Source organism: Cricetulus griseus (genome assembly GCF_003668045.3).
Source record: "Cricetulus griseus strain 17A/GY chromosome 1 unlocalized genomic scaffold, alternate assembly CriGri-PICRH-1.0 chr1_1, whole genome shotgun sequence".
In the NCBI taxonomy this organism is placed as follows: Eukaryota; Metazoa; Chordata; class Mammalia; order Rodentia; family Cricetidae; genus Cricetulus; species Cricetulus griseus.
In genome coordinates, this window is record NW_023276807.1 from 138,876,746 (window position 1) to 138,901,235 (window position 24,490).

The window sequence follows — 24,490 nt, forward strand, 5'->3', positions numbered from 1 at the left end:
CTGCCCCCTGCCTACCTTTCTTTTCTTCTGGGTTCTTTGCCCACACTCTTGATGTCAATATTGACATGCTCTGGGTCACTTCCTCCCCATTCTCTGTGCACTCCACACTCCCTTGATAATTTCATATAACCCCATGGTTTTAAATAAACCTTACTCTGGTGACTCCTAAGTGTATATCATGAGCTAATTCTCTGACCTGAATCACAAGCTTGATCCAATTGTCTATTAAACACATTCACTTGGGTGTTTGATAATGACCAAGATGGGTCAAGTGTCATCCACATGATTGGTGATGTTTAAGCATTCAGAATTTATTTTCAGTAATCAAATGCTTCCTATCACCAGTGACTGAATCATTTCTCTTGTAAAGCCAACATTGCAGGCATCAGAGAGTCCTCCTCACTCCTACTTTTACTGTACACCCTGCACCATGCTAGTCTACCTTCTCTATTGTTCTCTGCTCATGAACATGCTTTAATTTCCTTCTCACGGTTCTCATGGTTCTGATGGTTATCAATGACATTTTAAATTAATAGATCTGTCTACTCTGTCTTGCCCTCTCCTACCCCACAGAGTTTTATATCAGTGAAAACAAGAACTATGTTAGTGCTTTCACATAGCTGTGACCATACCACAAGCATGGCTTAAATGGAGAAAAATTTATTTTGGTTCATGGCTTCAGAGGATTTCAGTCCACTGTGATAGGGAAGGTGTGTATGGTAAAGCCCCTCACATTATGGCAGCTCAGAAAGTGAAAGCAAAGGTACAACCAGAGGCCAGGTTATAACTTTCAAAGGCCCATCTACTTCTAGCCCCTAACTCCTAATGAGTTCACAGCCTTCCAATATAGTACCACCAGCTGGAGTATAAATGTTCAAAGTATGAGCCTAGTGGATGTCTTAATTAGTCTAGTTGCTGTGATAGGGAACATGACAAAAATCAATTTGGGGAGGAGAGAGTTTGTTGGCCTTAAATTCTGGGTTCATTGAAAGAAGGAAGCCAAAGCAGGAACCTGAAGGCAGGAATTGAAACAGAAGCCACAAAGGAACACTGCTTACTAGTTTGCTCTCCATGAATTGCTCGGCTCATTTTCTTATACAACTCTGGGCCACCTGCCTGGGGTGGCTCTGCCCACAGTGGACTGGGCCCTCCCACATCAATCATTGAGAAAATGCTCTCCAGGCAATCTGATGGAGGAATCTTCTCAACTGAAGTAGGCCCTCTTTCAAGATAACACTAGTTTGTGTCAAGTTGACAAAAATAAATAAATAATCAAAAGAGGGGGCACATTTTAGATCCCTAGTATAATGGGGACCTTATTGGTCCTATTGCTACATCTATGTGTGGGACAAGGCAAATAATGGGTTCTAATAAGCACTTAGTCTAAATTATTTTAAAGCATTATTAATAGACTCTGAACATGTAAACAAAGTCTCTTTTAATCGCTTCATGCTCTCCTACTTTTACAGACCCTTGTTGTCCAGAGTAGACTACAGTCAGAGTTTTGAATATTTGTTGGATAATAGTGTTAAGAGGTTATTCATTTTGTGGGCACTCTCTTATACTATGGTACAAAGAACTAGCCGTTGTACCATGCTTCCTCACTTGCAGCTTCTGGTCAAATCAGTTATAGTAGATTGATCTCATCATGTAGACCAGTCATCTGTTATGCTAGGGTAAACATGGAATCATTTGGAGAGATATTGAAGTACCAATTCTTTACACATCTCCACTATATCACTTGATAGGAAATCAACATGGGGCAGGATCTCCTGGCTCCAACATTCAAGCTTATTTCAGTACCATTAGATCTTTGGCTCAAACTTCACTAAACAGCTGTACACAGTCACACATTCTGTACTTTCACAATTTGTTTTAAAAAAATAATGTCAAGCCTACAAAAATGATGTCATGGATTCAATAAATTGTAATTTTTCTAGGTCAAGCGTTATGTTAGAGATTACAACAAGCAAGAAAGGCATGACCTCTGCCTATACAAATTATGAGTGGAAATGGCTAATTCATGAAATGACTATAATAAGTTGGAGGAAGTGCCATGTCCCTGGCATGGCAAAATAATGTTATAAAATTATGTTTCATTACATAACGCTGTCACTTAAAGTGCACACGTCCCTCCTTTCATCTTTCCTCCCTTTCTCCAGCCTTTTGTTACTTGTTTTCCCTAGTTTACAGGAGTAAGTCTACATGGCCATTGAGGAAATGCCACATATACATTGAACTTTATTGTTTGAGACATCTGAAGTCAACAATATTATTTCAGAATATTTTATTAATTGCTTCAATGGAAGCTTCTTATCTCAGAACCACAACTTAGCTCTAGTTATTACAACAGTTCACCCTCTGATTAAGTCATAAGCAATATTTAAAGTAATTGAACATTCTTAATAGCTCTAGTTATTACAACAGTTCACCTTCTGCTTAAGACATAAGCAATATTTAAAATAATTGACCATTCTTAATTATTTGTAATAAAATGAAATAACATTAAAATTCAGTACTTAATTGATTATATTGGGGTTAATTTAAAATTAAATTAAAACTTGGGGGTCAATAAAACCAAAAACTGTTATTAAGTTACTTTCAGGAGTCTTGATACACAGTCTAGCATTCTCACCACATTAATATCCACCAAGAGCGAGAAAGGGAAAAGGTAGACAAAATTATCCCTTTCTGTTTTGTTATGCATATGATATGAAATGTGAAGTGCTTCTTAATGTTCTTCCTCCATAGCTGTGGAAGAAGAGAACCGAGAAAGCAGAAAGTAGTTTCTGAAGTTAAGAAGAAGTGTATGAATGGTGGACTGATTTCATTATGTCAACAAGTCATTTTTCATGCCATGGTAAATGTTTACTCAGTATGTTTACCATGACATGAAACACACTGAGCATGTGCTAGAGGAAAAAAGAGTCAGGAACGAGGGCATGGGCAGCCCTGTCTCTAGAAGGAAGACGATAGGGGGAAGAGTCCTAGGCTACATGGATGCCCAGTGACAAACAGCACATAGTTATAAAGTTAAAGGGGGAAATCACAATACAAAGAGACAAGGATATGGCCTTAAAATCCACAACATAAAGAAGACTCCTTCCCATTTGGATGCCAACCTCGCATCAAAGAGAACTGTATCATCTTTAGTGATATTTATGCCAAGGTTCTCTGGATCCAGGAGCTGAGAGGATTGCTCTGATATAAAAGTGCTTGCTTTGTAAGCACAAGGATCTGAATTAGGTTCCCAGAACTCACACCAGGAAAAAGAGTGGTCATGTGCATTTCTAAACTCAACTGGGAGGGGGAAGACAAGACAGATCTCTGGAGCCTGCTGGTAAGTCAGCCTACACTACTTGGCAAGTTCCAGACCACTGAGAGACCATTTCAAGCAAATGTAAAATGAGAAGTATATGGGAATACTTAATGGAAAGTCACATAAGTCTACAGAAAGTTCATAGCTCTGTAAGGCAAGGGCCCAGAAATATTAACAGAAGGGCATAAGTGCTCACGTGCGTGTGCGTGTGCATGTGTGTCCTTTAGTAACTATATTTGAGAGGATTTTTGAGAAGTGAAGGAAAACAGAATGGAGAATGGAAGGAAGGAAAAGAGGAAGAAAGGAAGACAGGAAGGAAAATAGGAAAGAAAGAAGGAAGGAAAATGCAGGCATTATAATGTATCCACAAACTCCCAAAACTAACACAGCTAAGTAGAAATATTAGCATTCACTCTCTGTATTCTACCATCATAAGTGATCACAGTAAATGGGGGAAAGGAAGAAATATCAAAATAGTTAATATTTAAGTACATATGGATCTGAGCACTGTGAAATTGGAGTCTAGAATAGAATAGTATGAAACGACAGCAATTATCGAAAGTCTTAGCCATAAAATGAGTAGGAGTTTGTTTCAAAAGAAAAATGTAGGAAATGGAAATGGCTCCTCCGTGAAAAGTGCTGTCTGTTACAGCTCATTTCATGTTAATAGATATAACTAAATCCAAGCAGAGCTTTCTGCCGATAACTCTCCCTGCTTCCACCTCTCCATTCAAAAATGATTTGCAGATGATATGCATAAAATTCATCTTCTGTGTGATTGAATATGTGCGTGCTTACTACACTGAAATATTGAACAGTTCAGTATTTGGGAAGAGTTGATGAGAGACTACTGACCCACTGGCTGATCGTTGAAAGACAAGAGGAATCAATAGCCATGTACAGTAGGGTCTTCATTGCACTTCAGTGGACATCTTTTCTAAGCAGTAAGTGTGTGTGTGTGTGTGTGTGTGTGTGTGTGTGTGTGTGTGTGTGTAGTAGTAGTAGTAGTAGTAGTAGATGGTAATGGTAGTTGATTGGGAGGAAAGGTAGGATGGGCAGGAAATACAAATTTGAAATTAATTTCCTACCATTAAGAATACTTGATATTTAAATATGAATACTTGATATTTAATACTTGATATTTAAATATGATAATACCCAACATTCATATTTGCTGGAATATGGCATAAAATTGGATCAGTAACTGAAGACAGATAAGAAAGCCAGGCAGTAAGCCTTGGAACATTCAGTGGTCCCAAAATAGGAGAAGCTGGAAAAAGAAAACAGTAAGTCACGAAAACAGGATGAAAGCCAAGAGATTTTTCACTGTTCTAGAACAAACAAAGAGAAAGTTATTCCAAGAAGGATACAGTGAGTAGATGGTAAGGGAGATTCCAGTGGGCTAAAACTGAAAACCCACTAGTGGGATTCGACAAGGTGGACAGTGTTACCAAGTTCCAGTAAGCATCATTTCTTAACTGGAAAGGGTAACTATAGCAGACATTTTAGGAGTCCTCCAATGAACAGTGATCAAAATGGAGCAATAGTTGAAGATAGAAGTAAAGGCCAGGCGTTGGTGGCACACGCCTTTAATCCAGCACTCGGGAGGCAGAGGCAGGTAGATCTCTCTGAGTTCAAGGCCAGCCTGGTCTCCAGAGTGAGTGCCAGGATAGGCTCCAAAGCTACACAGAGAAACCCTGTCTCCAAAAACAAAAAACAAAACAAAACAAACAAACAAAAAAGAAAAAGTAAAGAGAGGGGCTTTTATGTCAGTGAGGTTAAGGCACAGATGTGAAAGGAACTGTCCAGCCCCAGGGAGAAACTTATCAGAGTAGAATGATACTGTCAGGAGTAAAGTCTATGAAAAACTAAAAAGGAACAGCTAACCGGAAGAGGCACATCACCCACCACAACCAAACACAAAACAGGAAAAATGGCCAAAGATATTAGGAAATTTTTGGAACTAGGGATAAGACAAGATAAATGATATGGCAGAATGATATCTATATTATTCATGATATATGCGGTGAGATCGCTATTAATAATGGGGACTTGTTGAGACAAAAGCTGTCAAATAATTACTATATCTTGGGGTGAAAAAAGGCTTTACTATAAAAGTATCCATTGCATTAGTTAGATGCTCATTTGAGGCTCGGCATCACACATTTGACATGAGATCAGTTAGCAACTGGGTGTATGATGTTCTCCAACAATGGTCAACTTTTCTGTCCCAGGTGTGGCATACTGGAAAAGGAAGTGATAACACCCGAAACAGTAAGTTTCTATTTCTTCTGGTTCTGAAGGTTTACCAATGCACAACCATTCTTTTTCTGACTAAACTTTGCCAAACTTAATTTGACTAAAGTTTCTTTTAATCAAAAGTAGAAGGGAAGCGGTTAGTGTTACAAGTTCCAGAGACTATGGTAATTGGTAATTGGTAATTCAGGTCAACTACTTTATAGACTTCTTCTTTTGTTGTGGAGAGAAGATTGAAATATCTCTATAAGAGACAGAACAGTGGGGAGCATGGATCCAGATTGCAGTCACCAAGAAGTTTTTAAAACCACATTTGCTTACACTTCAATCATATTGAGAATAGTACCACAAGGGAAGTATGAGTCCAAAACTGAGAAATTCTGTGTTTGTGAATATTTTTACTGATGGGAATGTATCAAATCGTGCCAGAAGATGAAATGGAAAAATTGTGAGTGACTGACCTAGTTCATAAACACCATGATGAAGGGGTAATCATGAGGACACAACACAGCCATCAGTAATTCCCTTTCTGGGTGAATTATAAAGCTGTCAGACCAGGAGAGTTGTTACATTAAGGACATGGTTTGTTCTGTGACAAATAAGAGGAGTTTCCTAGAGTTAGATGGAAAGATCCTCGGGGATTATAAAAGCTCCAATTGATGTTGAAAGTCAGACATGGCACAAATCATCATCATCTTCTTTTCTCTCTCTTTTTGAGTATAGTGTTCAGTTTCTGTTCTTAAGAACATGAAAAAAATTACAAAGTGTGCTCTTCACCTTGGAGATCTTCCTGCTTTTATCCGGCATAAAGATCCAAGGATGAAAATGCTGAAGTTCCAAAACAGATGTTCTTTTGGACCTATGGGACCATAAATGTTGAGGGGAGAGAACGAACACTAGGTAATATGGGCAGAGATGCAGACATACAGCCAAAATTCTGGGATGGCTGGGGTGGTAGAAATCAAGACACAAGAGACATGACAGGGTTAAAGGTTGTGGACATGCTGCCTTGCATCCAAGCTTCCTGGGAAGGAATTAGAAGCTTTGATCATTAATCACTGATGAGCTGGCCCAGGAAGTTCATGCTTTAGTTTTTCAAGGGTGAAGCAGGGGAGAGAATAGCCTGTTAAGTTACCACTGAATGCCAAAGTTTCTCTTTTTTTCCTCCTTATAAACTTTTAAGTTGAATTGGTATTGGGGCATATGGGGCTTGATCTGGTCAACTTATTATCTCATTGTTTTAATTTCTATTTGGTAATTTTAAATACCTCTCCGTGGAAATGCAAAGCAAATTGTCTTTCCGTTCCCACCAATATAATTAAAAGAGACAGGATGAAAAGGCCCACAGATGGATCATGTTATGCCGTGCCAGAGTATGGGATCAGGATATGAAGTAAATCCCAATAATTGCAGCAACTGATGGCCCCAGCAGAGAATATGCCTGACAATTAAAAGTTCTGAAAAGCCTGCAGTGCCACTGGAGAGACCATAAAACAGAATTAGGTTATGAGTACACAGTCAAGCAAGCGCTTGTTTGAAGTTGGGCAATCCCTAGCCTTGTATAGATGAACAGGCCCCTCTTGACACTTGTTACATTTTGTATTCCACAAAATTTCTGCAAGGTTTTTGGTAACATTTTTAAGTCATTAATTATAAACACATGGCTTGCAAGCTTCCCTCCTCACTGTATGGGTCCTCCAGTGCAGGAGAAACTTTGATATCACATGTGGAAACAGCAAGAGCAGCCCGTAAACTTGGATTAATAAGCAAGCACATTAGGAGCGTTGCTCCCTTGAAGAGCCGTGGATTCATTTAGGCAATCACCAGTGATGGATGTGCTTGGCTGGAGTAACCTTCTGCTTGCTGTGGGCTACAAATCAGAACTGGAAAAGACATCTGGAAACATCTGGCCTCTTCTAAAGCAATACCATCATAGTGTATTTCTAGACATACTCGTGGAGCTTCCAATCATTCTGGGTCTAACATATGAAAATTCTCAAGAGAAGGTACTTTTGATACTTATGTATTATTTTTTCCCAATGGAGTGATCAAATTTATCACATTTTTTTTCATTTTATCATCATTTGTCAAATACTAAGAATGCATGTTTAACTATCTGTCATCTTTGTTGGTTGGGGCTATCCAAGATACTCCCAAAACTTCATAGGCTATTTCTATTGCCCTTGGCTACTCCCCAGAGGTGGAGGACCATGTACTTGAGACATATTCAAAGGGCTTTGAGCTGGGTATTATTTGAAAGATTAGCTTTTGTAATGTCAGGAAGTGACATGAAAACTTCTAAAGGAGGGACGCAATCAACAGTCTTACCTGTGAACTACAACAATGACCAGTGAGAGACAATAACTCTAAAGGTAGAGACTAGCTTTGCATAAGAAGGAGCTTTCCCCCACAGCATTGTTATAATAATAGCAAATTGAAAGTATCTCAAATATTCATCAACTGAAGACTAGTAGAAAATTCATATGCCTATACAGAATAGTGCTTAGCTTCCAAAAGAATGCAATAGTGCTACAAGAAGTGACCTAGAGGGATGCCCATGTTATATTTCCAAAAGAGAAGAACATTAGCAATGTACAAAGCGTCATTTCAAATTGTGGAAATCAACAACGGCACCATGTGGACAACGGGGTCACGGAGAAGTGTTCACCATGCTGTAACAAGGGTTACTTGCATTTAGAATGGTAAGGAAGTAACAGAAAGGAAGTATGGGAGGGGCTAAATAATGACTGCAAGAAATGCAAGCATACTCAGACCACACTGGCAGGGAGAAATGTACAATGTATGTTTACAGCAGTACCTTTTTAAAGATACATACACATTTTTAGTCTTACTAGTTGCTTCCGGGCATGGTTCCTAAGGTTTTAAGTAGATTACCTCACTTCTGGCCCACACAAAGCTTGTGAGGAAGATATTATTGGGACAAAGTGCTGGTTCTGTGTCTTTGAGAAACCTAACACAAATATTATACCTTTAATTCTACTTCCAAAACTACCTACTAGTTGTTCATTTAAACCTCATGCAGTTTCCAAACAAACCATTTCCATGTGTATTCATATGTGTAAAATACACTTAAGATGTCCAGAACAGAGGCTGAACTGGGCTTGGGGATCTGTCCTCTGAACTTCTTCATTTTCCTCCTCCCTCCTGAGCACATACATTCTAAGCACCATATAGCCACTCGCCATTAGTGAGCAGAAGATAAAAAGGGCAGAAAGATCTCCACATGTAAAGACCCGGGAAAGAGTGGCTATGATAATTGCACTGAAATGACTTCATGGAGTTACATACACCACCAAGACTTTCCAAGCAACAAAATGATAAGACCCAGAGAAAAGTAAAACGGAAGAGTGCAGCTTACCCCTCAAAGCAGTGGGCGACTGTTAGAACCCACTTCTTGGCAATGAGGACACAGCCACAGATGTGTCCACTGGGTTCACTCTGCAGAGAGCATTGCCAGGGCCACCTCCCAGGACGACTAGTCCGACCTCCAAGGATCCTCTTGTTCATTCGTGCAGCAGGACGGTGACCGCAGTCTAACAAGGAGCAGAAATCACAGACCATGATTCACCAGACCCAACTAGATTCTGAGCTCTGGTTGTCATGCATAAATGTTCCTGTTTCCCAGGTGCCAGCACAGTTAAATTAATGTCACGTCCCATGATATACCACCAATCTCACCTTGCTTAGTACACAGAAGGGAAATCTTACTTCGGCTTGGACAGGACTGCCTAGGTTTGGAAACATAAAATGTTATAATATTAAGTTATATGCTTACTGTTTACCTGAAGCATGTTATCAAAGTCAGGCAATACAGGGTCCACTATCAGGGGAGTTTCAAACTCTCTGAGCACAGTTGTCTTGCTGCAAGACTTCTCAGGACACAGGTATAGTCAGAGCCTTCAATGGGAGAATGCACACTACTTATTTATTTGATATCATAACAAGGTGTGACATTTGTGGAAAAAAAATTCCTATCATGAATTTACATCATCTTATTTGATAGAATCTATGGTGAAGGATGAACATGTCAGATATATGCTCCATGCCCCCCAAAAAACCTGAGATACAGGCTGAGAGGAATAAAATATTGCTTTATATCTCTAGGATATAAGAAAATAAAGGAATAGGATACTTAGACTAGAAAAACATATTTCCCAGACTGCCAAGGTTAAACTGTAGAAGACGTGACAGGAAAAAAGTGAGCTTGAATTTATTCTATATAATCCCAAGGGGTATAGCATGCATTTGTATGTATTTTTGTGTGTGTACATGTGTGCTTAGTATGTAGAGGCTAGTGGCCATTTTTGGTTTGTGTCTTCCTTAGTCATTCACAACATCTTTTAGACAGGATCTATTATTAAACTTAGAGCTCACTGATTTGGCTAGAGCATCTACCCAGCAAGCCCTGGGGATTCTCCTGTCTCCATCTCCCTGTACTGAAATTATGTACACTTCCAGATCTTTTTAGCATTAATGCCAGGGCTCGAAGTTCAGGCCTTTGTGTTTAGACAGCAGGCACTTTATCAACTGAGCTAGGACTCTAAGCCTTGTACCCTTGATATCTGAAATGATGTTAGACACTGCCTTCAAATCTGGAAATGTACTCAACTGATATATATTCCTTGGGATCAAATCTTTCTTTCCTTTCATTTACATCTATAACCTTTCTGAGACTAGCCCTGGATATAGTATGAAAATGACACTCAAAAATGAGTTATGAATTATTGTATTTTTTAAAATTATGGCTTTTGGGTAGAGACTCATAAAGATTACCCACCCCACTCCTTGTAGCAAACTTGTTACATAATATCTCATTTAGTTAGTGAGCCAGGTCTACAAAACCTCAAAGTGGATGGTTATTTATTCATTTATTTGACCTGAAGGGCTTTTACCACACCCAGCTTAGAGGAACATCGTTGTGTTGAAATATTTAGGTCATTGGTTTGGAGAAAGTATTTCATTTGACAAAGTATTAAGAAATCTGGGGGTTAAATTTGACCAATGAGAAAAACTTAAGATTTTATGATGGGTGAAAAGCCACCTTTAGTTTCTTCTTTAGGGTTCTTAAGATGTGATGTACCTAGAAATTATGCTTTGTAGTCAGATAAATTAACTTGAGCTTACCATCACTTACTCTATGCAGGCTATGATCTTTGACATAGTGGTTTAAATATCCTTAAATCTAACCCACACTTTCCTCAGCTATTAAAATAAGCAACCATGTGTATGCACATTATGGAGCAAGGGCTCCATAATCATAATTCAGGAGTTTATTGTAAGGAATTCATGAATCAGTCTAGATAAGACAACCTGACTAGTTACTTGTAATGTAGTAAGTATCCAAGAAGACATCATTCCTTGGGAATATAGCTCAGTGGAAGAGTAATTGCCCAGCATGTATAAAACGTTAGCTTTGAGCCTCAGGACCCCCAAAATGTTCTTATTAAAAATCAAAATAAATCATTTAAAAAGGAGGAGGGTGGATAGGTGGCTTGGCAGCTGAATGTATGTAGCACTCTTTTGCTGAGGACCTGAGTTCTGTACTCAGAATTGACATCAGGAGGCCTGTTACTCGGAGGTCTGGGAACCTGACATCCTCTGGCCTCATGCGTGAGCACCTGCACTTACGTGCATATACTCTCACATGCTCAGTACAAAAATGAAAACATTCCTCTGTGGCCTCAATAATCAAAGGAGACGAACTTGTTTAGTATGTCATCAGTTAAGAGGAGAAGACTTTCAAGGTTTCATGACCTCAGTTTTACTTTGTGTTTATTATTTTCTCAAGCTCTAACTTTTTAACACTATTGCTTAATTTCTCCTGTTAACTAGTCCAACACAGTATCTGTAGGGAATGCAGTTATGAGAGTTCATTTCAAAACAAGACATCTTGAGACTTAAGATTAGATCTGAAGTTCTTCCCCTCACATAATGGTTCCAGTAGTTCCAATTAAATATGAAACTTGTCAAAATTAATCCTATCTATGAAGAGGAAATAAATGTTGAAATGTAAAGATTAACAGATGTTCTGTGAAAGTTATTTACTGAAAGCTATCTGAGTGTTTTTGTGTTAAACATGGAGGAAGTGCCCTTGATCAGCCCTTGCTCCATAATGTGCATACACATGGTTGCTATGGAGCTGTTCTTACCTGTGCACCAGCAGCTTCTGCAAGGTGGTCCCATTGAGATTCTCCCAGCTCGAGTGCAAGCTCAGCCAGTGCTGCCCTGCCTGTCCTTGTGTCCGTTCAGTCACAGATGGTTCTCTGATACAAGGCAAATGCTAGGTAAATATTCCAAGTATAATGCTCTTTCTACAGGTGTTATTGTTATTTAGTTCTCATTTGTTTTAAGTATATATCACATTGAAAATCAATGTTTCAAGAAAAGAAATTCATTCAGGAGAATTTGGAATAGACCATGATTAGCAAATGGGGAGGGAGTTAGTAAAAGTATACATAGGCAATAACAAATTACTGCAGCTACTTTAGTCATTTTTCTCTGTTGACATTTGAACACCATGGGGTGTTACAATTCTAATGTCTAAAAGTTAAAACTTCCAAAACCTAAAAGCAGAAATCAAAAGTAAACAATGAAGTTTATCTTTTTTTTCTGTCTTTCTTCTTCATTATAATCCTGAAATATAACTAGGCCCTGAAGTACAGAAAAATCAAAGGCCAAATACTACTTATATATTTTAAAATTGTAAGTGGGCTGGGCAGTGGTGATGCACATCTTTAGTCTCAGCACTTACGGGACAGAAGCAGGCAGATCTCTTGAGTTCGAGGCCAGCCTATTCTACAGAGTGAGTTCCAGGACAACGAGGGCTACACAGAGAAACCCTGTTTCCAAAACCCAAAAACAATTGTAAGTGGATTTTCCCCAATATATCACAAAACTTCATGCACTGAAAATTAAGAAGGACTTAGAAAATGTATTGGTGTAATTTCATCATGTTCTGTATATTCTCACTCAGTTTTCACAGACACTTTCCAGTGGTTGTATTATTCAGTTTCACTAATTAAGATGCTTCCATTGTTTTTTAATATTTAAAACCTTAGGTATCGAAGAATTTAGGTCTTTATACAAAACCCCATCCTTTTTGATTTAATTAGTTTTTCCCTCAGGTGATTCATATCTAAAGGACCAGACCCGTTAGTTACTTTGGGAAAAGGCCCACAAAGTATCACACGTTGTGTTCCTTATCATTCACTCTCAAACTTCCAACAAAAAAGCAATTATCTACTACATCAAATGGAAAGTTTGAGAAACCCATCATTAAGGAGAAGAGAGTTTTATTGTAAAAATTAGTTGTCCATGCATTCTGAAACACTTGAGATGTTTCTCATGCACAAAACTGAATAACACTGGTAATGCCGCCTATAGCTTGTTACTAAGAAGATTCAGCGGATACACAGGGCTCACTGATAATCATAATGAATTCACAGGTCTCATGACTAAACACTTGGATATTCTGTTGGAAACTCCCATATCTTTTTTGATAACTTAGTTAAAGAAGACATTTTGGGGCATGCCTTTGCCTTTTTGATATATGAGACTCAAGCATTTTAACTAAATCATTTTATTGACAGCCCCTTGTTTTGGTTTTAAAGAAAATGCTGATCATTTTTCAGCTTATTTTTATCATTGTTTAAAGCTAGAAGTTACCAGTGCCCCATGATCCTGTTATAACTGGCCTTGCTTACTTTAAGAATGCAAATGAGTATGTTTCCAAAAGACAAGGCCCCTGTACCTAGACATCAAGAGAATAGCAAGAGCTTACACACTTGCATAGGACAATAGACTCTGGAGGACAGCAAGAACTTACACACGTCCATTTCCTTTTGCATCTAGGGAGGGAGGAAGATAAAGTAGTGGTTTTCTCCTTCTCAACTGACTTTTCTTTAGGTCAGGTGACTAGCTTCCTCATAGCTATAAACCAAACATCCAATCAATATTGTAACCAAAAAGGAAAGAAGTTCCGACTAAAACAAAACTTGCTGAAGAACTTTTAAGTATCTCCATACAGCTCACAAGAGTCTGGGAGTGAGGCACTTTCATCTGGTTTTGATTAATATACCTTCACCTCAGCCAAGAAGAGAAGGTCCTGTTTAAAAATGTTAGCACTCATTTGTCTCCCAGGGATAAGTGGATAGTGAACAAGAGAATGAGAAGGAAGGGAAGTGTGTTCCGAAGAAGAAGGGGACTGCAGATAAATTGTTTGCCTAGGGTCATTAACTGGAATATTTTATTTCAAATGATTGCTATGCCGTGACATTAGGAATCTACACAGTCCTTTGTATGTGGCTTTTGGGTAATGTAAAAAATTTAAGGCAGGATTCTAAAATTAAACTTGACTTATGGTTATTAAATGGGTGAGCCCCAGTAGTATTCAAACAGGTAGAAAGACCAGGGAGGGAAGACTGCCCTAGTTGGAATGAATTCAGAGTGTTAGAACATCAGTAGTCAGATTAGAATGTCTAATATTTAGTGCAAAAGAAGGGGATGCTTGAATATTGGTAGAGTACAACAGGGATTGGTATTTTATAAAATGCTAGAATAAAGGAACTGAACTTTTTCTATTCATATTGTAATATAATAAGAAAAGATACATAGTTTTGAGGTGAAGATAGCATATTACTGCTGACTTGGAGGTAATTTTTAAAGACAACATGAGAAGACCTAAGATCCGAAATTAAGCCATCTCTAAGAGTTGTCTGGTGCAATTTCAAAATGACGCTGCCATGTAACAACTTCCAGTATAAACAACTCAAGTTCTCTTGGGCCAACTGTTGAAGGTCACTCAAGTTGCACCATGTTCTTATTTGCCCAGTTCTCATTCACATTCATGTCCAAATCAATGCCTAACCATCGGAATGACCTGGGAATGTGATATTCTAGGAGACGTGTGGATCAAAATAAATTCCTTCTCCTGAATGTCATGGTTCATGTTGGTCCTGTTATTACTAGGGTCAAAACCAAAAGGGTAAGGGTTGGCTCTGGACAGTATTTTGCTCTGTAGAACTCAGGGAAGCTGGATTTTATTTGATAAGCACTGGTGGAAATCTTTTTAAATGATGAATTGTTTACAACTAAATGTAATATGAGAGAAAGCAAATCTGATTACCTTGAGCTCCTGTCTTGTTCATTACAGTTAATAATGGAGACTTTCTCTACCTCACCAAGAACTTTCCCTTTAATTTCACAAATTATTCACAGACTCAACTGACACACTGTGAAATTCAGTTTGCTAATAGATATCCAAATTCCTGGTCGAGATTACCATTAGTGGCCCTAAACATATGTTTTCATAACAACAGTAATTCCTTGCTTTTGTTTTTCAAAGATGATACCAAGTTGTCTCATGGAAAAACATTTAAAAATCCTCTCCCTATGGCTACCTTTTCAGGAAAATTATTCTCTTCTAGCCAAAATACAACATTCTAGGAAGCATTATAAACATACACATTGAACTCTAGATTTCCTTTCCACCTAGACATTTAACTATCAACATCTTAGGATTGTATAAGAAATTAATTCCCCGTGCATACAACAGAAATGATCCAGAAAAGCTCCAAAGCTGCCATGTGAAGGTCATGGCACTCCAAGGGCTTGCTTCATGCAGCTTCTACTAAGACATGCAAACATCCATTCAGTACTGTAGGCATTTTTTTTCAAGAAGTGAAAAAACCCTTGGGTGGATTTTCCCAAGTCAATAAACTCAAAAGAAGGTAATGAGGAATGAATGTGATCAAAATATACTATCCACATGTATGACTTTTTCAGATAATTAATAATAAAAAATCTAGGGCTGGAGGTATGGCTTCTGCTTTTGCAAAAGATCCTAGTTCAGTTCCGAACAGTCAGATGGTGGCTCACAACTATTTGTTAACTCCAATTCCAGGGGATCTTATATCTTCTTTTGGCTTCCACCATCAACAAGCATACACATGGTTCACAGACATCCATGCAAGCAAATATTAATACACACTAAATGAAAAGAATGAGCCCTTAAGGATAAAGAGTCCTATCTTCTCTGGGAATCTAAGGCCCAAATGAAAGACTAAATTTTTTTATATGTGTTGGACATCATTATCAATTATGGAAACACAAATCAGTATCACAGTGAAAATATGTTCATATTCCCACTAGGCTGGCTATCAAAAAATTACTTAATGAGTAGAGCTGACAAGGATATGAAGAAATTATAACTTATACCTTGATGGTAGGAGTATGAAATGATACAGCCCCTTTGGAAAAGACTTTGGCTCCTCTTTAAAAATTAAATATAAGTTATCATTCACTATAGTAATTCTAGTTCTAAGTATTTACTACCCAAGAAACTTGAAAATGTATGCTCATGCAAAAGCTTGCAGGTGACTATTTATTGCAGCATCATAAATCAACAATATGGACAAACCTGGAAAACACTGCTAAATGGAAAAAGTGAAAAACAAAAGCAGATATTATATGATTCTTCTTATGGGAAATGTGCTCTGTAGAAAAATCCACAGATGCAGAAAATGGATTAGTAGTCATCAGGGGCTGGAGGAGGAGTAAATGGAAACTGGCCTTTAATAGCCATTTGTTTTGGGGGTGAGGTAGAGTGTGCTGAGGCTAATAAAAGCATTTTGTTATCAGACAGTATAGATTATACAACTTTGTGAATATAGTAAAATGAATTGCAATAGTACAAATGGAAAGGGATGAATTTTATTATAAGCAAATTATATACCAGTCTTTGAAACCTTGTGACTACCATGAGCTACTTATCCAGGGTTAATATGCATGAGAGCAGCATCCTGGGCTGGACTTTCAACTACAATGAACACAGAATTTTCAAATTCCATGTGAGTATGGCAGCCATCCTAAAGTAAACAGTTCTTCCCCAGCTAGTAAACCTCAAGAGGCAATGGCAGGGAACACTAGAGACTACTGGGTAATACAATAGATGGTATCTTTGACTGTGGTTTTGCCCAAAATACACAAACATTCTCCAAAGGGATGATTCTTTTCTTTTGATTAATTTTAAAAGATTAAGGCAAAATTCAAATCTTAGCTAACTCCATAAAGAAATTCTGCCCATCAAATAGATCGAAGACAAAGTTTTCCAGACGAGTTCACATTCTGTAGAGATAGAGACGTAGAAGGTCACATTCCCCTAAGCTTATCCTCAAATGCCAGATGTCTCAAACCTGAATTTGCCAAGGATTAGAGGGCAGAATAAGTTCTGATTTGTGTTGTTCATTAAGTACAAGTGCATATGTTTTTGATACTGTAAGTGGAAGTTGATACGCTGTCAAAAGACCTTAGGAGCTTGATTTATACCTTCATCTAACCAGCAAAGCATGGTGCTTCCAACCTGGGAAGAACTCTGAAAGAACCTACAGCTGAGAGGAAGTCTTAAAGTTCAGCAAAAAACCTGGTCAACTACAGGTCTGTCATTTTTGCTCTAAGAAATGGATAGCAGAATCTGAGTCTGCAAAAAGCCATGTACATCTTTTTCATCAATGGCCTCTACCAGAAGTATTGCTGTGCCATCCCTGAAAACATAATTTGGCATAGAAGTGAGTTTTTTTTATGAGCTAGTTCTAAAATGTACCTGCTGAAGTCAATGAGGAAGGGTGAGTTAGTTTTTGATACTAAATTAGAGAGCTGTTTTCAATCTGTGATTCCAGAATGTATCCTTGCAAAGATTAGAGATGACTATTTCTTCTTATGCACTTTTAATAGAAATGCCATGAGCTCTGCTCTAAGTCTGTACCATTGTCAAACACGAAAATGAAGCTGACTTTTGTGTCCTTTGTTGTTCTCCCAAATGTCTTTCCTGCTATCAAGCCGGATGATGATGTTCCCCTTTGCATCCTCTATACAATGTCTAGTTTAGATCAGTGCTCATAAGCACACACTCCACAAGATAAAAATACTGGATGAAAGACGAGTAGAACCTATTAAGGGCTGGTTTCTAAGGTTCAACTTTTTGATTCCAAAAGCTAGAGGCTGGCCAGTGCAGGGGGCACTCCATTCTGAAAACAAAGAAGGAAAACCATTCTTCTTCCCCTCCAACCTGGAGTGTAGACCAATCATGGTCAGAAAGGCTTTGCAATCAATGACTGTGACTCAAAGATGAAAGCTGTTTAGAACTTGTTTGAGGCATCAGTAGCAGAAGTATGGATTTGTATAACATAGCTGGTCTCCAGAGATCCAGGAAGCAGCAGCTTTCCAAGCAACCCATCCTCACACCAGGAGTGTGACCTCACCTGCCCATCATCCTCATTCTTTCCTAATTCGGCCTCTTTGTGTTTCTGTCAGTGTATGAGCCACTAAAATACATTTACAAGCATAGCTCAAGCCAGTCTTAAATGACCTGATGCTATTTACCCATGAATTTAGTCATGGCTTGTCAACTGTTTCTACCTTAGATACTCCCTGCCTCTCAGTGAAATAAAGTTATCAAAAATGAAAGCATCCATACATCTATTGGGGCTTTATCTAAAATATTAACTTTTCACTTTCAGAGTTGAAAAAATAGTTGGACTGTGGTGGTGACACCTTTAATCCCAGCACTTGGGAGGCAGAGTCAGGTGGATCTCTGTGATTTCAAGGCCAGCCTAATCTACAGAGTGAGTTCTAGGGCAGCCAGGACAGTCCACAGAGTAAACTCTGTCTTGAAAAACAAAACAAAACAGAGTCATAAAATACGGAAAATGGAGTAAGTGAACTTTGGTCTTCAGAGTACCTCTATAGGTCTAGCTGTCCTTGAAGCCACGCCAGGATAACTTCAAACTTGAGAAAATCCTTTTGTCTCTACTTCCTGATGTTGGGATTGAAGGTATTCAATATCATATCTGGTTAAAGAAATTATTTAAAAACCTCATATGCGGCCGGGCATTGGTGGCGCACACCTTTAATCTCAGCACTCGGGAGGCAGAGGCAGGTGGATATCTGTGAGTTCCAGGCCAGCCTGGTCTCCAGAGCGAGTGCCAGGATAGGCTCCAAAGCTACACAGAGAAACCCTGTCTCGAAAAACCACAAAAACAAAACAAAACAAAACAAAACAAAACAAAAACAAAAACAAAAACAAAAACCTCATATACACTAAAAAAGAATAGAGACAACTCAAATGTTTGAAGTGATAATTGAATGTGGAATAGTACTGGAAGTGTGGCACAACAATTCAATGAAATATTAGTTAGCCATCAACAATAATGACGAGTTGGCACATACTGTAACATAGATGCTTGAGAACATTATCTGGGGAAAAAATCACATGCTATGTGATTACTTATGAAAACATTCAGAATAGTAGTGAAATGCATAGAGATGGAGAATATATGAATAATCTACCAGGTCTGGAGGACAGTTGAGAGTGACGACATATGGGCATATAGCTTAATTTTGTGGTGACAGAAATGTGCTATACTGAGGCAACTGAGACAGTCATGCAACACTAAGTATGTCAAACGCAACTGAAATAGCTAAAAGTCTAATATGCAGGAAATACACAAAAAAGAGACACTTAAAACAAGACCTCTCCTATTTGTAGCTCAACAGTTATGTTTAAGGTGGCTTATCAAAACTGTGGCTCTGGTTGTAAATCTGCAGGCCCGACTTATCCTCGAACTCTCAGTAGAGTTAGTCCTCATTATATAATTCAATTTTCATATTAAGAAATACCGCTAGGTCTTGGTGAAAGACCCACGATGATTACTTTCAAGGAGTTTTTCATTTATCTAATCAAAATCATATCCCATTTCATTTGGATACAATAATTTAATGGATCATGACAGCTATAATTTTTCTAATGCTGGAAAACATTAAAATTCTTTTATTATAAATAGCACCAGTTACTCAAATTTCCAAAGATGTGGGTCTTTACATGGGAGCACAGGGCTCAAGATATTAGTAGTGATACGATCTTCAAACTGGGACAGCAAAACCATGCAGCTAGTCGCTGAGCTGAATGGCTCATTGCTGTAAACAGTTTTCATTTGCTCAGTGGATCCTGGGAAAGCTCATCAACTCTGGCTTTTACATCTAGAATTGCAGGACTCCCTTTTCTTTTACTTCCCTGATTCCTATATATGATAAAATCTCACACATATCACTACTATAATAAATCACAATGCCATATAAGTCACATAACAGATACATATGAATACAGCATCCTGTATATGTTCTGTGATGATGCAGATGGCGGCTTTCTTTTGCCAAAGGAACTGGAACAGAATACCTAACAAAAAAGTATGCTACCACATTTCAAAGCATCCATTTCAGCTTGGTTATGTAAAAGCCAGAGTAGGTCTTTTCCTTGATGCATATTTCCTGTATTACTTAGGATAAATAGAAATACCAGAAGCTTCAGCTTCCATTTCTCAACTTGTCTTTAAAAGAAAAAAGTGTGTTGCTTAAAAAGAAATTTCCTAAACCTCGGGGAGGGGCATGAAGAGTTTTCCATCCAGGTTCCACAGAGGAGACCGTCTGAGTATTTTTATAAATAGTGAATGTATCCCGTTTCAGAAGTGCTTAAAGTACAATTACTTCATTTACTTTTGAGGCTTCACCATAACAGATTTGCAGCCCACGCTCTACAGAACAGGTGCCTAGAATTAAATAAGTTCCTCACGCCAGATTCATTTCCAGGGCTTTGGAGGGCTCTTATTTTCCAGGTCTCCATCATTCACAAGGAAGATATTACTGCTAAGGTTCATGGATCCCTCTGAGAAACTCATCAGTGCTACAAACTACTGACCTTACCCTAAACCCATCTGCCTGCAGGCCAGCTGACTCAATGTCTCCTGCCAGCCGTCAGCACACACGTGGTGTTCTGCTGCAGATCTGTGAACAGCCAGGAATGAAGAGGAGTTCCCATTTTTAGAGAGGGTCACTGAGGGGAAAAATATCGAGAAAGCCTAATTAAAAACACTTCTCCTGAGAAGCAGAGGTTTGTATGCCTTTGCTTTGATGGCATACTTTCATTCATACTTATTTTAGTTGAGAATCACTTGGGGTTGACACATTATGTGCAAGTCACTGCTCCCTCAATGTGATAGGAGACTTTAAAAAGTGAATTAGTTATGTTCTCTGCTTTCAAAGTGCTGCAGACTCTAGTGAAAGAGAAAGGCAGTTCTAGACCTTTCTTTATGAGTTAGAAGATGGCCAGAGGCAGAGCCTTGGTGCCTTGAAGTTACCCAGAGATTAGCAGAACTAATTGTAAGGAGATATTTGTAACTCCGAGCATTTTTTTTTTCAGCATTTGAAACTGGAAGTATGTGAGGGTGGTGCTAATTTGGGGTTGATGTGTCATATACACAGATCCCTAGCCTCTCCACTGGTCAGCCGTAGTTCATTTGTGGAACACAGCACACAGGAAACTCATGGCTTGGCCAAATGATGCAAAAGGCTAAGGTAGAAACTGAGTAAATGAGGAGAGTGCTGTGTGTGGACAAGATAAGGAGATGCCATTTTAGCTGAGATGCCTTCAAGTCCTGCCCTCGGGCAGGGAGCTGACAGAAATTCCATCTGGATGAGGGGCAAGGCATAGAGCCCACAGAGACCACTTTCATATCCTCATCGGGGGATGTAAATGATCCAAGAATTACTGATTATTCACCACTATTGAATGTGAGTGATGAATAAAATCGAAGTCTAAAAATGACACGCTTCCAAACATTTGAATGCAGAATAGTATACATGTAATATAGACATTTCAAACAAAGCTGTAACTTGGGGGGGGGTCAATTTTTTGTTACTTAGCAATAACACCCATGAATCACTACTGTCAGCTTTTAAACAGTGAAACAAAATAGATGAACTTGGTTGGTGAAACCCGTGAAGTAATTGAGGATTCATTTAGCTTAAACGGCTGACAGGCTTGAGAATTCGGGCAGATGGCAGCCGCCAGAAGCTTACCACAGTTCCATTCATCTGAACTGTCCGAGCAATCGGCCTCTCCGTCACACCATAGGTCACGTGGCACACACTCATGGTTGGCACATTCCAGCTCATCATCCTGGCAAAATGCTGGCAGGGGACCAAGAAGGAAGATGATGGAAATGTCTGAGAAAGAAAACTGAAGACACTGGCAGGACAACAAGCTCTGTTCACATAGATAGATAGCTTTTTAGGAACCCTACTGTTAAATTACTCTCTGAGTCACATATAAATCTCTTTCGGATTTTTTAAAATTATAGTAAATCTCCTTGATTACCTACTTAGTATCCATTTCCCCTCTTCCTTCCGTGAAAAGGAAACCTGATTTTGTCCAGGTTCATACCAGCCATCCCAAGCCCCAAAGGAAGATCTTGATTAGTTTAACACAGGCATGACTACTCTTATCTGAGAGTAATTATTAGTCCAGGATTAAACATGATTCCATAACAGACCCTTGGTCTCTGATTTTATATGATTTATGCATTGCAAAATAGCATCCACCCAAACTCTGTGGGCCAGGCCATGTGCATGCCTTAGTCTTGGAACTAGGCCAGGTTGGAGCAGACAGTTTATTCTAATCCCTGCCTGGAGCTGTGTATTGAGTGTTTGTAGAGAATGTCTTTTCTAATCCACACAAAAGCCCCTTGCTACAGACTGTGACTCTGCCCAGTGTTGACCGCCAGGAAATCCCTCAGTGATATTCCAGAGCAAGGAACACAATCCCCCCTTCTTCCTATGGGAATATGATCAAGGCAGCTCACCCACCCAGATGCTCTTGGCTTTTGACCATCCAGCCTGAGATCAAGCTATAATAAAAGAGTCACAGACAGATGATGTATTTCTACTATGGTTTGATGAATTCGCTTTGCATGACTTTTACTATAATAATATAAGACATGGATGATTCAAATAATAATAAATGTCTTCATTTTTGTTGTTTGAGTTAAGCATTCTGTTACTTGTAAGAAAAATACTTTAAGAAATTTTTAACTGGTTCTAAAGATAATGGCTGTATATCATTCAGACAAAAGATTTCAAAAGCATTAAACTTAATCCTACCATCATAAGTGTAAACTTTTTATGATCTTCTGTTACTTTTCTTTATGTATGTAAATATACTTCTAGAATGCAGAACAACAGTGCACATACTACTGAATATGTTCTATTATTCAACTGCTGTATTTGGAATAAGCATCCTTTGAAGCCTATATCTTGAATCTCAAGCCCATGATGCCATTGGAAAGCTGAAGAACTGCTTAAGAAGGGTGAAGATGTGAGGGATATCTTGCAGCCAGTGAAAGTGTGTCCTTGAAGGAGACAGAGGGACCGGTGTGTCTTTTTCACTTCTAATACACAGCCTGGAGGTTAATATGCATCTTTGTTGTTTCATCTCCTCCCTGATACATTTTCTGCCACGGGCTCAAAAACAATGAGTCCACAAAATAATGGCCTGAAACATCCCAAACTCCAAGCCAAAATAAACCTAACTTCTTAAATTGATTCCCTCAGGCATGCTGTTTAACTAACAGGAAACCAACTACCACATCAACTAAAAATATGTAATGAACCCTGGTCAAACTATTCTTCTCTACTTTGAGTTTAATGTTGACATCTTATGGTGGCATTTTATGTCTTCCACTTTGGGGTACTGGGGAATATTTTAATCTTTCCATATTGTTAAAATAGTATGTGTATGTATTTTATAGACATTCGTCTACTTGTAATCTATAATTCTATAAACATAAGTTTAATCAGAAGAACTAAACAAACTAAAAACTTTTGATATGTATTTCCAAATTTCTAGCTTATATTTAAAGTGAGACAATGGGTGTTTAAAATAAAAAAACATGTTAACAGATTCATAAAGGTACTTACAGCAGTTTTTTTCATCCACGCTATCAGGGCAGTCTGGAAACCCATCACAGATCAATGTATGCTTCAGACATTGTTTATTGGATGGACATTCCCAAAGATCTCTCTCTTTGCAACCTGGAAACAGAAGAAAAAGTCATTAATGATATACACACAGTTGAAAATGATGATGACATTAGGAAAAACTGCAAAGGTGTGATTCCTTCTTGAAGAGTTTGGACATCTGTGATTACTATGTGGCTTTGTAAATAGGAGCATCCAGTAGTCCCCATTCTGCACAACCAACAGAGCATCTCTCCTAACAGAAGATCCAAATCAACATATGGGAAATGGAAAAAGTTAAAAAAAAAGCAGCTATACATTAGCATCCTTCTTGAGTTGTTCATTTTGCTTTCTAAGTCAACTTGCCAGTGTGCAAAGCAAATATGCTGAAACCTAGAGCTGTAAATGTGTGTGATCTGAAAATGTAATTTTCGTCTACAAACTGAGGGGCCATCTGAATGCTTCATGAATGAGTATGCTAAGTACCTACAAAAATTCATTTAAGAGCCAGGTGTAAAAGCCATTGTTTTTGCTGACCAGAGAGCTAAGGGTGGGAACCTCATCAGCTAATGTGGAAGACAGAAATAATTTGGAGACAAGCAGAACTGTGAGTTGACAACTTGAACTTCAACTTTATGCCCCCCAAAGAAGCAAATATTTTGACAACACTTACTACATATCATTTGATTTAAGTGCAATGTGTTTTGAATATCAGCTTAGATATGTCAAGATTCTATGGCAACTAGATGCCCAGAATATTCATGATACTCACCATTCTGTGAGGGTATGAAAGAAATGATTTCATGGCTTTAAACTGTTATGTCCTTTTGGTTTTTTAGATGGTTTCACTGTGTAGACAAGGCTGTCCTCAAATTCAAGAACCACCTGTTTGATTATAGACCAGTGTTCCCTTGACCTTTCTGATGCCCATCATTTCTCCTAGAACAGTGATTAGGATATGGTAGACCCATATGCGACCTCATTTCATCTAAGTAACAAAGAACTCTAGTTCCCATGAAAATAGAATTTAAAATATCTAAAATGCAGTGC

At 38.4% G+C, this 24,490-nt stretch overlaps 1 protein-coding gene across 1 annotated transcript in view; it reads right to left on the reverse strand.

Annotated features, from left to right (window-relative positions):
• The window catches only part of Corin (corin, serine peptidase), a 174,417-nt gene that overhangs the window by 6,511 nt on the left and 143,416 nt on the right, over positions 1-24,490 (reverse strand). Inside the window, exons 14-19 of the mRNA XM_035453040.1 lie at positions 23,402-23,515; positions 21,506-21,616; positions 20,351-20,480; positions 11,746-11,859; positions 9,275-9,324; positions 8,955-9,129 (exon numbers count right to left, since the gene is read on the reverse strand). Coding sequence (XP_035308931.1) covers positions 8,955-9,129; positions 9,275-9,324; positions 11,746-11,859; positions 20,351-20,480; positions 21,506-21,616; positions 23,402-23,515 — 694 coding nt within the window. The remainder of the gene's footprint in view (positions 1-8,954; positions 9,130-9,274; positions 9,325-11,745; positions 11,860-20,350; positions 20,481-21,505; positions 21,617-23,401; positions 23,516-24,490) is intronic.